At 45.5% G+C, this 15,827-nt stretch overlaps 1 protein-coding gene across 21 annotated transcripts in view; it reads right to left on the reverse strand.

Annotated features, from left to right (window-relative positions):
- The window catches only part of CELF4 (CUGBP Elav-like family member 4), a 711,301-nt gene that overhangs the window by 77,329 nt on the left and 618,145 nt on the right, over positions 1 to 15,827 (reverse strand). For 20 of the 21 annotated variants that reach the window (XR_003995165.1, XR_003995164.1, XR_003995166.1 and 17 more), the window contains exons 6-7: positions 13,046 to 13,189; positions 1,789 to 1,936 (exon numbers count right to left, since the gene is read on the reverse strand). Coding sequence is in view for 18 of the 21 variants with exons in the window: in XM_032919650.1 (XP_032775541.1) it covers positions 1,789 to 1,936; positions 13,046 to 13,189 (292 nt within the window). In the remaining 3 variants the exon portion in view is untranslated. The remainder of the gene's footprint in view (positions 1 to 1,788; positions 1,937 to 13,045; positions 13,190 to 15,827) is intronic. The other variant, XM_030512889.1, reaches the window with a different exon arrangement.

Raw genomic sequence — 15,827 nt, forward strand, 5'->3', positions numbered from 1 at the left:
AGTTCTCCAGGCCCTGAGAACATTTGAATTCCAGGCAGTCTTTGTTTGACGTTCTCTCTGCTCTCACCAACACAAAACAAATCTAGCTAATGCAAATATGATAATCTTTCCGGCAGCGGGTTTAAAGGGTGCACATATAATTAAGCCACTTTTCTATTTGGATTTGCAGTAGCTCCACCGACTTGTTGTTTATACATTTATCGTTGTGTAAACATATATTTTGAAATGTGTGGTATGAGATTTTTGAGTCAAGTGCTTTTCCTTGGGCCTTCATAAGTTTGTGTGGAATTAAATCTGTCTTTCTTTCTCTCCCCTTTCCCCCCCTTCATATTCTAATACAAGCAAAGGAAAAGATAGATATCTGATCCAGTAGCTCCTGACATTGTTCCCAGCCACCCGTTGCAGAGATGCTAAGGGAGATTTTCTTTGGCAGATAGGTTAGCAGGACGCAGTTGGTTAGGAACAGCACCCCAGCCTGCATTGCTGTGGTGCCCTATTGCCCTGCCATGCAGTGCATCCTTACTGGCTTCTTTGAAATAGCCTTTTCCTGTTCCAGGGCTGCTGCAGAACTCTTTATGTCTGGCAGTGAAGCTGCCCCATCGTCTCTTACTGCTCTGCTCTGGAGTCCCAGATCCTGCTCTGCCAGCGCTGCCTGCACCACAGCTGGCTCAGCCAGAGCTCACTCCTCCCATGTCTTATCCCAAACCTTCGTCAAGCTCATCCGCTCCAGGCCAGATTGATGCTTTAAGGTTCACACAAAGGCATTGCTATGCCACATCTGTCTCAACACAGTCCCATCCCCAGTGCCCCTCGTAGGAACAACCTCTATCACTCCAGGGACCCTCTTATCCCAAACTGTCTCTGCTGGTTTCTTGACCTGTTCCTGCCCATATGATTTCTTTGCTCTTTAAGCCCCAGGAAAGTCAGTCCTCTTTCCATTTCAGCTTTATTCTCCGTCCACTGAATCATATACTCTGGTTCCTAGCATGGGCTTCTGTGACGCCTTGCAGCCTAGCCAGATCCTGGCCGTGCTCCACTGAATACCTGTCTCTGTTCCAGCAGCCAGAAATCCTCTCACCAAACACTTGCATTCCAGAGATCTTCCCTGAGAACCTCCTGTCCTATTTCACAGTAGGGGAAAGTCTTATGTGTCTCAATGACATAGCTCATCTTGTTATTGGTATTGCATCTCACAACAAACCTTATTTTCTTTTTGTACCAGCCTGGCTGTGACAGCACCAGAACTGACCCCTTGGATATCTTTATCACTGGGGATGTTTTGTGACTTTTGAAGGGTACTCAGAGCGAAAGGAAAGTTGTGTAAGGGGTAAGACTGAAGGGAAGGTTTATGTCTGAGAGCCTTTTCTAGTGCCTTCCCTGTCGACACCCTTTATCTTTCCCAAAAAGCCCATTGCATCTTGGTTCTGACGGGTTTCAACCCTCTTCTTCTCCTCATCCACCAGTAAGTGCCTCTCAGCACAGGGCACAGCTAGCCCAACAGCTCACTACTGGCGAGCCCTTTGTCTTTACCCTTACAACTACTTCACGATGCAGAAGCTGACCTGCAGCTGGCCCAGCCCTGGAAGAGGCAGTGACAGCCTTCCTCTGCCACTTTCCCCTTTTCCCAGATCACAAAAGGATCTGATCAGCTCCACTCCTCACTTCTGGTGGCCTTCACCAACAAGACCAACATTTCAATAGACACCTTCTGAGGGAGGACCTATCAGTTAACAGGTCTCTTCTGGGAATTTCCCACCCTTTCCCCTCTCCATCCCACTGCCCCCTTACCTGAGGTTGGTGTCATGGGAGCAGCAGCCAGCCCGTTCATGTTCAGGGCTGCCATTTGCTGCATCTGGGCTGCAGCAAAGGCTGCCATGGGGTTCAGGTAGCCGCCCTGCGCCACTGACGCCATGATCGCGGCTTGCTGCTGCATCAGCTGGAACAAAGAGAGAGAGCAGGGAAAAAACATCACGCGGTCACCGGTAAGATGGACCATGGCACCGGCACCAGCATGGGGACCAGGGCAGGGTGTGAGCCAGAATCTGTTATGAGATGTCAGCTCAGCATGCCTGCGGTACACCCCAGCCTTGGCCTTCCTTCCCGATACAGTGACTGGAGGCAAAGTGCATCTTTGCATCTTGGCATCTTTATACTCCCCATCCCCATGATGTGTTCCCCAGTGTGGAGGTCTCCCATGGGTTGGACTCAACCTCTGACTTCCTGGCACTCCCCTGAGAAAAGCACAGAAAAGACTTTATATGATCTTGAGCAGAGAGGTTTCATGGCTTCCACTGCTTGTATTAAAGCTCTGAGAAAGCACTGGGGCTGAAGATGGGATACCAGTCTATGCGGAGCGGTGGGGATAAGGAATGCCTTCTCCAGAGCAGCAAGCTTAGCTATATCTGTTGGGGAAGCCTGATTTGTTTCCATCTGTCAGTGACAAAAATAATTTTCTTGCATGTTGCTGGGAGGCCTCTAGTGGGCACTGGACAACAGCATAACCAAACCTTCTAACCAGGTTATATCACCTATTTCTAATACAACCAAGCAGAGACTCTTGGAAGAGCTGCTCAAGAGAGGGGAGCTCCCCTACTTTAGCAAGATTAATACTGCGTAGTGGGAAAATCCTTTCCCTGTGGTTTTGACATGGGATGACTTCCCGAAATATTTTTTTTTCCCCAGAAAGTGATCAAAATGCTGCCTCTTCTAGGGCAGAAAGACAGAAATAAGGAACCCAGGCTGTATTTTTTTTTTTTTGGAGCAGAAGGGTGATGAATGGTTATGTATGCTGGAAATGCTTCTTACATTAAAACCAGACTTTGTTATCATTATTTTACTCTCTGAACCTAGAACCCAAGTCAGTGCAGTTCATGTGTATAGAATGGCTGAAGCGGGCTTCTAAAATGCTGTGGTGTGAGAAGATGGTTTAGATGAAGCTGCCTCTTGTCTGTCTCCCTGGTGCTGTATGAAGACCCAAACGAAGTAAGTCTGAGTCCATATACAACCCCCACTAGTGACCAGTGGTGATCCTTAAGAGAAAGTGTGGGGGAAAGAGGAACAGCAGAGAGGGAAATCTCACTCTGTTCATTCCCCAGCCTCTGGTAATGCATGACCCAATGATAATAGTGGAGAAAGAAATTTTCTGTAGTGATTTTAGAAGCGACTTATGGTAGCGTTGGTTTAACGGTTGGACTTGATTATATCAGAGGTCTTTTCCAACCTAAATGATTCTGTGATTCTATGATTCTATGTCTTTGCTGTCTCCATAATTGTAGTACCTCTGTTTTTGTGTTTTCTGTGATTTCATTCTCTCCCATCACGAAATCATCCTCTGATGCTGTTGTTTAAGCACACAGGACACGCTTCTCAGCTTTAAACAGCCCTCAAAAGTCGTGGGAAGGAACAGACTGTTCCCTACTGTTCACTTTAATATTGAAACATTATCCAAATTAGCTGTTCGTATACATACACACTAAAACAAATCCTTGAAATCACTGTGCTTATTCTAATGCTGAAACTTTCCTTGTCAACGCTGGTGAGAAGACGAAAGTAAAGGATCCTCTGACACTGATCTGCAGTGTAACTGTGCACAAGTTGTGTAAACCTGGCTTGGTTTCTCCTGTGATCAAATAGGACACAGGATACCTGCCTCCCCACTGAGGAGTGCCTTCAGATCTACACATGGAAAGTACTGTACTAGAGCTGAGTACTATTATTTTTTGAAGCCTAATAAAGATTGGTGGCAAGGTGGTGGCTTTCCGTTTGATTGTTAATTACCCTTTTTTATTATACCCTGCATAAGACACTTTCACATTTTAATTAGTGATATCCTGTTCTTTGTAATTACTGATGGAGTGATTAGACAATCTTTTCTATTATAGCACAATGCTGATTCCCATTTAAAGAGTATATTTGTTTCTAGGCGTCATTTGAGTTTATTCTCCAGAGGAGGCACTGAGCAGGTGATTTTAGTAAGTACGCCAATGAAGTGAATGAGGAAGGGAGAATGCATCCATCTTTAACACTGGATTGACTCCAGTGTTGGGGTTTGGACTCATACCTCATTTTCTGTGCTGGGTATCTTCACCTGGGGACAGCCGAAGAAGTAACTGGCTGGTTGCATAAATGATAGCCTCTAGAAACTGTTCAGAGCTGCTGACCAAAGAAGCATCTCTCTGAGATGGACACACTTGCAAGGGCTGGGGACAGTCCAGTCTGACCTTTGCTGACTTTTCTTTGTGTTACTCCAAAGCTGACTAGAGCTGCATGAACAAACCCACTGCAAACCATGGAGTGACATACGGCTGGTCGTGTGTGTGCTGTGGTCAGTATCACTATCAGATAAGAGCCTGGAATTTGTACCACAAACCTTCTAGAGCAGGCAGGGTAATTTCTCATTTTCGTTTTGTCATTTCCCATTGCAAGATTTAGTAAACTAAATACACATGGGGTTTTACTCTGAGCTGGTCACCTATTATGGTTGGTATGACAATGGGCAAAGGATTCTAGGCCAAAACTCATCTCTCCTTTTTGTACCCTAAAGCCTGTGGGCGGGTGAATTGCAGCTTTGTTTCTTTCTATTGAGAGTATGTGGTGCTCTAAGTGATCAGTTCAGCTGCACATAGCAACACAGCCAGGTAAAATCACTCCCACCCCTACCCTCAGCAGATACTTTTGGACCTTGGTTTCCAATTGTTTAAAATAAAAGTGTTAATCTTTTTTTTTGTTTGTGTTTCACCTGTGCTGCAAAAGAAACAGGGCTCTATCTAAACAATACTGCATTGCCAGTGGTAGTACAAATGATTGTGGTGCTCCAAAGACAATCTCCATTTTGCACTAGGCAATCACTTGCAACATTATTTGTGGCTTATGCAACTTCTTCTCCTGCCTATGGATGTCTCTAAATGGTTCAGAGTTAACCCCACAACAGAAGGTGCTCCTCCTGGTTTGCAAACCAGGTAACCTGAGTGTGTGACTTCTTGTGTGTTCAGAGGGCTTATAAATTTGCGCTGGAAGATGCATGTCTGTAGAGTATATCTTGGCTACGTGTATTCTCCTTTTTGTAGTGTAATGTCATTCATGCACTTCTGCCACAGACCTTCAGAAAGAAGAACATATTTTCTCTGTCCTTATGAGAAGAACTAGATAATCCTAATCTCATGATTAGTGCTGAAGGTGCGGGGTCTGCAGCCTAAAGCCTGGTGAGTTTCAGTGAAATAGTCACTTAAAACTGCCCAAACTCCCACAGAGTCTGAATTAGGAACTTAGAAAAAAGAGGTTAAATTTAGATTCGTGTTAAAAAGCTACTGCAGTTAAAATAAGAACCTAACCTGTGATTTGGGAAATAAGGTTCAGTTGCTTCTGCTATAGCAGGCCACCCCACTTCTGTCATGCTCAGTGCTCTGAGGATATGCATTCCAAGATGACCTAGAGACCTGGAAAACCCTTTGGCATGTTGAAATGAGCTGAAGCCCTGCACCTTATGACTCAGAGAATGTACACCTCCCCACAGCCTTCAGAACCAGCCCATGGCGTAAGCCAGGGTCTTCTACTGAGCTGGAAGGAGTATAGCATCCCGTACCTGAACATAGCCTGGTACCTCAGCTAACTGGCTTTGCTTCTGTGGCTCAGAGGGGGCTCAAACCGTGCACCAAACATGTCGGGACACCTCAACTTTTGACAATACTCCTGCCACCCTTTTGCAGTCACATTTCCCATTCATGCCCTTCCTAATGGGGAAGAGAAGGGATGTCCTTCCCAGCCCAGCAGCTGATGGTCACAGCTTGGCCAAGTGCAGCAGCATCACAGGGATGAGAAGACAGGGACTTGGTCACCTTGAAAGAAGCTGACAGGACAGATCTACCTCCTTCCCCCCAGGGTGGCTCTGAGCAAATTTCCAAAAGGAAGGCAAGTCCTGCGATGGTCACCAGCCTCCCTTATAAAACCTCCAGGCATTCCCAATAAAAGTCACCCCACTCCTTCCCCAGCTCCCCCTGAAGACAAATGTCCCATCCACTCTCCTTTTACTTTGAAAGAGGCCCAGTGTATGGTCCCAGTTAATAAAGCTGTAGAAAGTGAGGCAGTGACCCCACCGGAGGCAAATCAATAGCAGCAGAGCCCCTGGGTATTGTGTTCTTTAAAATATGCCATTTGAAATGCAGATTTTCCCTGCCTGGGCTGGGGCCACAGAGCACTAATCAGAAAGGCAGCAGCCTTATTATCTCAGGCTGATCCAAGGGGATAGATAGGAGCTTTTCAGCTTCCTCAGCTGAAAGGACGTATTTCCTTTTGCGTCTCTTACTTCCTTGGCATGATATATACCTCAGTGTTTAGAGCTTTTTCCCATCCAATTTTAAAGATTCATTCCCTTTTTTCTCCAACCTGGACTTTACTATTGCTCAAATATTTAACTTCTTAGGAGACCAAGAGATGTTAACAAACTGGTTCATGCCGATGGGCAGCACCTCAAGAGCTAAAAACCTGCAGTCCCCATCCTAATGCTGGAGGACTGATGGGGCAGCTGGCGAGGTACTGGTAAGGCCATCCAAAGCATGGAAAGGGGTGGTAGTGATGGCTGGTCAGCAGAGAGAGATGGGAGGATTTATCTCACACACTTTTTTGCTACCTCAGCTTGAGGTGGCTAAACTTCAGGCAGCTCTCCCATCTGTGGATAGATAGGTACCTCCAACAGGCTGATCCACTCTATCATGGCATGGGAGATTAAGATAAAAACCAGCAAAGGGTGAAGTTTTGCAGCACAGCTGTGCCAAAGAAAGAGCTTGCTGTTACACAGCTCCCTCTCCACATCTTGCATTGTGACACTGATGAACATCAGCTCAGGAACAACAAACACCACTGTTGCATTAACCATACAGCACAAATGTGCCAGTTGTCCCCCCAGAAGTGGTCCCTATGTGGGCACTGGGAGTCTAGTGGTGTGGGGTGAGGGAATGTGAAGGTCTCGCAGAGGTGGGGCTGGTAATGGGGCAGTCGCCTCTGGCATTAGGTGGCTGTTAGATGGAGAGTCACACAATGAATGTCCTTTTCTTTCAGGAGAAATAGTTTTAAATAGAGAGACGAAGAAACTTTCTCAAAGCAAAAGCTCCTGCTAGGAATAGGACAAGGATGCTACTGCTTGTTTTCGCCAGCCCCAAAAAGAACTACATGTGAAACTGAAGAATGGGACGAAGAGAAAGGAGGATTATTTCTGATGGGGGCATTTTGAAATAGCACGATCATCACCCTTGCAGAAAGCTTACTCTGAATGAGCTGATGTCCTTCTCATTTTTTTTGTGATATTGTTGAATTACATAATGTTTTTCTTTGACTTTTCATATTCTTCATTCAGTAATAATAATAAAAGTAGTAACGATAAGAGTAATAACAGCGTCCCACACTTCCCACCTCTAATGATCACTTAGCTAACTAATCCTCATGGTATCCCAGCTATAGAAAGAGGCAAGTAAGTGACCAACCAAGCAGTAAGAGGACTCATATTTGATAAAATCACCAAATTGATGAATTTACATGTTTTGCTTAACTGGCCACTGGGAAATATAACCAAAAATACCTCCCAAGCTTTCAAAAAAACAGAAGATATTCTGTAAAAAAATCATAATGGTTCTTCAGATATTTTTTAATGTCTTCTGAGAAACAGAAATTTCTGCTTTGAAAATAATATTTAAAGTTAATATTTTTTTTAAAACTAAACAAAAGCGGGAGACGTGGATTCAGGTGTCTTAATGTTTTTCTGAAGCCTCATACACAATAGTTTGTATTTCTAAGTTCCTGAGAACTCTGGAAAAATACCAAAAGCTATGAAAAAAATAAAAGGTATAAAAAGCCCAAACCTGAGTGTTCATTATTTCTGAATTACCAGAGAGCTGACAATCAGAAATATGGTATCAGCCCTGCTGCAAAGTATTATGGCTTCAAAATAACTTTCTCTTCTGGAACGGATCAGAACAAGTGATTTGCATAACAGGCAGTATTTACCAAGTATACTGTCCCATTTTGGTCATTTAAATATAACAGCTATTATATGCAGAAGATATATTCAGTAAATTTTCCCTGATTTCATAGGGCTAGCTGAATTTTTTTAAGTATCTTTCCAAAATAATTTCACAGTACGAATTGAAAAAATATTGGAAGAAGTGGTTCTTCCCTTCAGCACTACCCCAGATTTAGCAGAAATATCCTTTCATCTCCACAGGAGCCAGGATAGGGATGCAGAGGGGGGCACCAGGGCTTTTATGGTCAGCATGGTAGTTGCTTCTGCCCGAGCTTCCCAAGGTGACCACTTAGGATGATGACTGAGAGTTTTCCTGTGCTGGATGTTCGCAGATTTGCTCCAGTTATTGTCTGCAGTTCACAAGCTGCAGCCATTTGCACTTTTTCAGTGAGGGGATTTCCTGATGGGAAAGGACTTGCTCTAGGCCAGAGAGCAAATGTTACCACTGCCTGTGTTGCCTCTGTTCTCATATATCTGTTTTCACTCACTACCTCTATGCCTGTCCCCTGCTGCAGGATGCAATCAGTCCCATGGCTGGAATGTGGCCAGGAGACCATGGCTAACACTCTCACCCCATTTTTTATGCAAACTTGATTTATGACTTTGATCTTATTTTAAATAATTTAAAAATTAAATAATTTATACAGTATCTGTCACTTTCCAAGGCTCCTTCCTTTGTTCTTGCTTTGCTCTTCTGCATTTTCCCATCTTCCCAACCCTTTTTGATCTGCGCACATTTCCTTTTCTGCATGGTGGGGCAGCAGTACTAACTACTTGCCACTTTCTTCACAGAAAGAAGACCTGCAAGAAGTTTTGCCACTGTTGCTTATTTGGGCCAGGACTATACTATCACCATTCATAATCTGGTTTGATTTTTACTGCTTGTGATTTCAGCCTTGGCCACCCCACTTCTTACCAGGATCTAAGAAAGCGTACTGCTCTGAGCTGGATGTGTGCCTCCAGGTTCGTTCTCGACTGGCAGCAAATCAAGGGTGTTGCCACTTCACATCAGTCTCCTTCTCTCCAGGCTGAGTTCAGATCTATACCTCAAGCTGGCCTTAACTGAGACTGCAGAAACAGCTATCAATAGCCAGCTGATGTACATCCACAGTAACCTGGCAACAAAAAGGTTTGGTGACCTATATATGTGTGAACCAAAATAAATAATTGCCCCATAAAAGGGGAAGTTAAATGAGTATGGGAAAATAGTGCTGAAAACTAAAAAAAACCACCCTAAACCAATCCAAAAACCCTGAAATAAATTAGTATAGGGGCTCTGGGAGCTTTAGGGAGCCATGAAACCTGACTTGCCTTGAGCTGCATACAAAAGAGCTGAGGTGGGTCTGATGTGACTTTCTGTGTCACTGAAACAGCGCACAGAGTTGGTGCCAAGCTCTGTCTGGTGTGCTTGCAGGTGGCGCATGACAAGGGGAGGCAAAACCACACACCGAGGAGAACTCCCTTTGCTTCCTGATTTCCTTTTTACCTCTGGATCTGAGGCCATATGGCTGCTGAACCCAAGGACTTGTTGCTTAGCTGATGTGATGCCATTGCTGCTCTCAAGGTTAAAGTTGCTCAAGCTGAGGTTGAGTGGCTTGGCAGCAAGCAACAGCAGGGAGTGAACTGTGACATGGCCATTTGCTGAGCTGCAAAGGAGGTAACTCAGAGAGGAGCTGGGGCCCAAAGCAGGCCTGGTGGCAACACTAACAACTATCAGTCAAACACTGATGGATGGAGACCCTTGCCACCTCTCCTCAGTGGTGCTGCTGGGTTTGCAAATCCATGGCAGCCCACCAATCTCTCAATCAGCTGCACTTTGTGGATTCCTGCTGCCACTAGTTGATGCATGGAGACCTTTTTCCAGGAGCTAATCCAGTGCTGGTGATGTGCATTATGCCTCTCTGAGGGAGAGTCAACAAGAAAATGCTGCCTATGGGACTTGGCAACCTTCTCCATGGGGGCAGACCATTAGAAACTCTCATGGGATTGCTTGGGAAATCTTATATGGAGACATTAGTAAAGCTTGGGCTGCAGTGGGATAGCTGGAAGGACAGGTTATGACTTCAAATGAGAGAACCTTGTGCCTCATGCTAATTTTGGCCTTACTACCAAGCGCTGAGGCAGTTCTTAAACTGGTGTCACAGTCATACCCCATGGAGAGACAGCACGAGAGAGAGCTGTGTCCCTGAGGGAGAGGGGAAAATAAATAAATCTGATCACCAGCTTGATTTGGACATGGAGAAATGAAACCAGGGGCTTAAACAATTCACCCAAGGTCACACAAGTTGCTGGTGGCAATGGCATCAGCTGTCATCACTGCCCTGTTCTTGATGTTTCACCTTCCCTCCTCTTGACTTGCCTTAGCTCTTCAACTTCAGTTCAGGCTGAATAAAACTGCCCCCCCTTTCTTCTCCCCCTATTGATCCCTCCATCTCCTGCTGGCATTTGCGAGGTGCCAATCACCCTGATATCTCAGAGTCAGTAGTCCGGGGTGGATTAATCGGGACCGAGAGGACGTCACAGAGCCTCGGCGCTCCCTTCCTTCTCTTTTGTGTGAGACTGTGAGATGAAGCAGATAGGGATGCTGATTGAGAGACAGCATCCGAGCATGCTCTGGGTGTACAGGCACCACACGGAAATGTGATCCCATCATTTAGACAGCTCTGAAGTCCCCAGGGTAATTGGTGTCACCAGCTTGTCATATCCAATGGGTCAAGATCTAAAACTTATTCTTTCCCCCTTATTAGCATATTTACCAAAAAAAAAAAAAAAAAAAAAAGAGGATGGGTCCAATTCTGCTTTCACAGAAATCAGTAGGAAAAATATTCATTAGTTTTCACTGTAGTGGAAGCAGACTCAGGAATTGCTTTCATTCTTCCTTCAGCACCACTCAAGCACCTACCCTCATAATGTCCTGTGTTACCCTGTGAGAAACAGGTTGAGGGAACTTTTGTGGTGTAAAGGTGCGGATTGCATCCTCTTTTATATCAGTATTAGACTAGGCTGGTAATTAGAAGAACTACTCTTGATTAAAAATGGTGCAAGAAGTTTTTGGACCAGAGCATCAGGACAGTGGTGCTTTTACCACCCCTCCAGCTGCCTGATCGCTGCCCGTCGTGTAACTCTGGAGCCACATCTCCTGCCTGACAACCTGTGTAGATATTTGTCCCAAGCTGCCTGTGGGTTGCGTCCTGCTAATTCCTTTGGTACATGGGGGCACAGATGCTGCATCCTTCTGCCAGGCTGCTGGCCACTGACCTGGGCTCAGCTGTGGTTTACCCTCTCTTATCCTCTTCCTGCAGCTTTCCCTGGCCAGGAGCACACAGCCAGGCTGGGAAGGGGACAGCTCTTCTATTATGTGAGGAGCGGAGCAGGGGACAAAGTCTTTGACTGTGAACAAAAATGAAGAGGGTAAAATGGAAGGAAATCCCAGGATTTACCTAGTAGTGAGAGAATAAAAAATGTGCAGAATAGCACCAGGAGGTGCAGCTGGGAGAAAAGTGGAAACTTCTGTGGAGGTCTATAGCATGTCTTCATGACTCTACACAGCACATGCAAGGTCGGGTTGTACCAAGCATTCAGTGAGGCACAGGACACTCAACCATGGACCTCAAGTTAAAACAGAACATATGGACATGATGGGAAATCTATGGTGCCAACACATGAGAAGAAAGAAATACGTAGGCAAGAAGGCAGAGCCCTGCAGTCAGTGCGCTGGAGGGAGTACAGCACACTGGAGTGATTCCTGGGCTGGCCCTAAGGCAAGGCATGTGGTCTCTATCATTGAGGAAGGTGTCACTCTGGAAAATGGGATTAATGGCACTTCTCTCCTGTGCACAAATCTAGCAGAGTGCAAGAGGGACACATGATGCACTGTAACTGCCTGCAAGTCTGCTCCAGAGAAGGCAGCCAAAGTCACCCAGCAGTGTTGTGTCTGCCTGCTTGCAGGGATCACCTCTAGTTTCCTCTGAAATATCTGGCAGAGAGACCAAGTTACCTGAACCTGATCTTTTCTTGCAGGTCCCTGTTAACTGTAGCCTAAGGAAAGGTAATTATGCCAGAGACATCCATTTCAGAGCTTCATCAAGAGCCCAGCTCCCTGGACAGTCACATTTTCTCAGGGGCTCAGGGTGCAGGTTTGGTATGCAAGTAGGATACCTGAAGCTAGACAGTGCTGATGTGTTTTCCAAGTGTGCTTAAAGCATACTGTTCTGGGGAGCCAGGACTGTATATGTGCATGTCTGCTTGTCTGTTTTAGTATTATCTAGCACACTTTCATGAATCTAAAGCACTTCTGCCAAGTGCTGTCATTTTATCCTGTGGCCACTCCAAAGGTAACTACAATGATGTATGGTGCAGCAGAGGCCTGGCCAAATGGAGAGCAGCCATCTCACCCATGCAGCTCAGTCTGTGTGGCCTGGTAGCAGAGGAGGACCAGAAATGTATCTGTGTCTTCACAAGCCTTCTTTGGCACCAGATGGTGCTGGCATGGAGCAGAGAACTAAGATTAGCTGAATCCAGGCCCATTTTATCCAAATCCTCAAAGGCTAACCATGTTTGGATTTGACAGCAATGGCTTATACCCCATAAGAAGCACCTTGCACAAGGATACACACGATCACAGGGTGGTTACTGCTAGAAATAGCTATTGCACCTCCGAGACTTGCCTGCAAGATGCCCTTCTTTACCCTTGATGGCGTGGCTTAGTTTGCTCCCATCATGTAACCAGTTTAAAGGAGAAATCTCTGTCTCCTCTGCTCAGTTGTTCCTCTGCTCCTGTGCTTTTGTGCAGTTCTAGGTGCTATTCATAGAATCATAGAATCATAGAATCATAGAATGGTTTGGGTTGGAAAGGACCTTAAGATCATCCATGGGCAGGGACACCTTCCACTAGACCAGGTTGCTCCAAGCCCCGTCCAACCTGGCCTTGAGCACTGCCAGGATCGAACATTCATGACTTCCTTGGACAACCTGTGCCAGTGCTTCACCATTCCTGTTCCCGTGAACATGCATAGAGCCAGTGTCTATACTTACTGCCTGTGCATAGGCACCATATGCTCCAAACTGGATCGCCATGGGGTTGAACATGCCCATTTGTCCTGCCATTTGCTGCATGCGTCTCATTGTACGCTCCTTGTCCGTATCTGCAAACTTCACCACCAGGCTGGAAGAGGCTCCCTGCAGGACAGGAAACAAAAAGAGACACACAAGGGAATTAGCTTGGTACCCACTGGCTCATGCAATCCATATGTCTAACACAGATTTAGTAGCATGGGATCCAGCTAGGGCTCAGTTTTTCCATGCGACTTCCCAGGCCTTTGCAAGAAGCTGAAAGCATCAGGAAGGAAGTAAAAGACCCTGGAGGGTGAATAACTGAGGCCAGCAGCCTGGTTCCTAGCTTCCTCCAAAATTTGAACTTCCAGGTTGTCATTAATGTTCTCTCTCTGCAAAAGTTGTTTCTTTATTCATTCAACATACAGACAACCTTCTGGACCAGCAGGTTGTCCTCATTAGAGAATCTGGACTCAGTGCAGCAAAATGTAGGAGCTATTGCTGAATAAATGTGTTAGGATTTGAGAACTGATGCAATATGTTAGCTCTGCTCATGCCAGAACCCCCTGAGCTGGATCACCCCTTCACATTGCTATGTCTTGAAACCCCGATGCCCAATGAGAAATCTGTGCCCAGCCTCAGAGACAGGATTCAGTACACTGAACAGAGTGTACATCTCATAATGAAGCAACATCTCTTCAGCACTGTTAAACTAGAGGAGGAAAAATACTACCTGATGGACCTGAGCTTCTTTTCCATAAACAGTAAGAAATAGAGGCTACCACAAAAAAGACCACACTTAATCCTAAACATTTCCAAGAAAGCTTTACAATGTTTGGGTTATGTCTGCAGCCAACACAGGTGTAGAACTACAGATGATTGTCAGACTTCAGAAGTCTGTGGAAAATATAGAGCTTTTGGGAATAAAAGAAATCTCTCTTCTCCCCCAAATGAGATGAAAGGTCAGTAACTGCAACTCTAGAATTTCTGATAGGAGGCTGAGATGGGAAGAAACAGATCTGCTTAGGAAGGAAGGCACTAGCTCCATGGGTTGGCTGATTCCCCACAGTGTGATCTCCCCAGGGAAGTGGGGTGCAAGGGAGGGGGGATCCAGCAGCAGCCCCGACAGCAGGCAGACAGTTGCCTCTGGAGCTGGGCTGCCACTGACCTGGGGAGACAGGCAGGTGAGCTGTCAGGAGACTGACAAAGAGCAGCCGAAATTACTGCGCTCCCATGGTGCGCATCCCTTTTGACACGCTGATGGAAATACAGTCAGTGGGGAAATTGCAGGCTCAGCCTCTGGCTGCGGCGGTGGAGGAGGACCAGGTCCATGCCAGAGGAGCTGGGCTGTTGTGGGGCCCTTGTTTTCCTAGCAGAGGTGAGACTGACTGAGATTGCACAAGGGGAGTGTTATTAACTGGCTTACACACACCCGTATGTATCTGTAACCAGAAAATGTCTCAGTGAAGGCAGAGTTGCTCTGCTATAAATTGGGAATAGCATAATAAACCACTGCTATGGATGTACATATATATAAGTCCAAGCTATGCATATTCGATAGCCTCTCCAGATTCTCAGTTATGAATAAAGACTTAAGGAATTAACTTGCTTAAAAAACCCACCCCAAAACAATCTAAGGCTACACAATGAACAATGTTCTGTTGGATTAGCAGGATGTTCTGTCAGGAAGTGATTTTCTTTGGCAAAGAATCTTTTTGACCCGTTTGTCTCTCTCTAATAAATCTATAACCCACTCAAACAATGTGGTGAAGAGCAAGGGGCTGATAGAAGTGCTTCAGGAAGACAAAGGGATGGAGAGATGAATGCTTTATTCAGTGGTGGAAAGCAGTCTTCAGAAGTTATTATAGGAGAAAAACAGAAAGACGGTGAGGGAAAGAAAAAAAACCTCAAACACCTAGCTAAAATTTTCCTACATTTCTGCTCAAAGCTCAGCAACTTTTCATTTTTTTTTTTTAATCACATGATGTAGTTATTGATCCTTCCCCACATCACACTCTTAATTGCAGCTCATCGACAAATGAATATTTTAATGCATACATTTCCTGCTAATTATCACCTGGACCAGTCTTTAATTAGATTTCAACACTCATTTAATTAACCCTGATCCAAGAGACTGTTTGGTAACCTGAATCTAATGATTTAAACCTATTTGCAGCTGTAGTGGAGGAAGGCACTGGTCCCCAGCAGCTTTGGCTGTTCAGAGCTGCTGTTGTGATTTGCAGAGCACAGGCTGCAGTATGGTGGGCCCAATGCGGCATGGAGGATTTTGAAACTGAATAAAGTGAGTGGGTATTCATCTCTGTAAATGGGTCTTGAGGATGTGACCTGCTCTAGTTAGTAGGATTGAAAAGTGTATATAAGTTAGTGTTTTCTTCCCTTCCTTTTTCTTTCTCTCTCTATTTGCCCTGAAAATCTTAATGACAGAGAACTGCTCCAGGAAATGGCTGTTTTCTCACACTGTTGAAAACCAAGATATTACTGTAGATGGCATCATGAAAACATGGGGGACCGCCACATGAAGCTCTTGCCCCTGGAGTGTTCTTCCCTCCTGATGTGAGTCACAGTGACTGCACAGCAGCCATTTGACCTGATGGGATCTAGGACTGCTTCTCATGAGATGTTTCTGCTGGGTTGCCTGTCACAGCAGGAGTTCAGACTTCTCTGAACACCACTGTCATATACAGAGGGCAAAAAGGCCATTAGCAAACAGAAGCAAGTTAGTGCCCACACTACAGAGAAAGAA

The sequence above is a fragment of the Strigops habroptila genome, chromosome Z, assembly GCF_004027225.2.
Source record: "Strigops habroptila isolate Jane chromosome Z, bStrHab1.2.pri, whole genome shotgun sequence".
NCBI lineage: Eukaryota > Metazoa > Chordata > Aves > Psittaciformes > Psittacidae > Strigops > Strigops habroptila.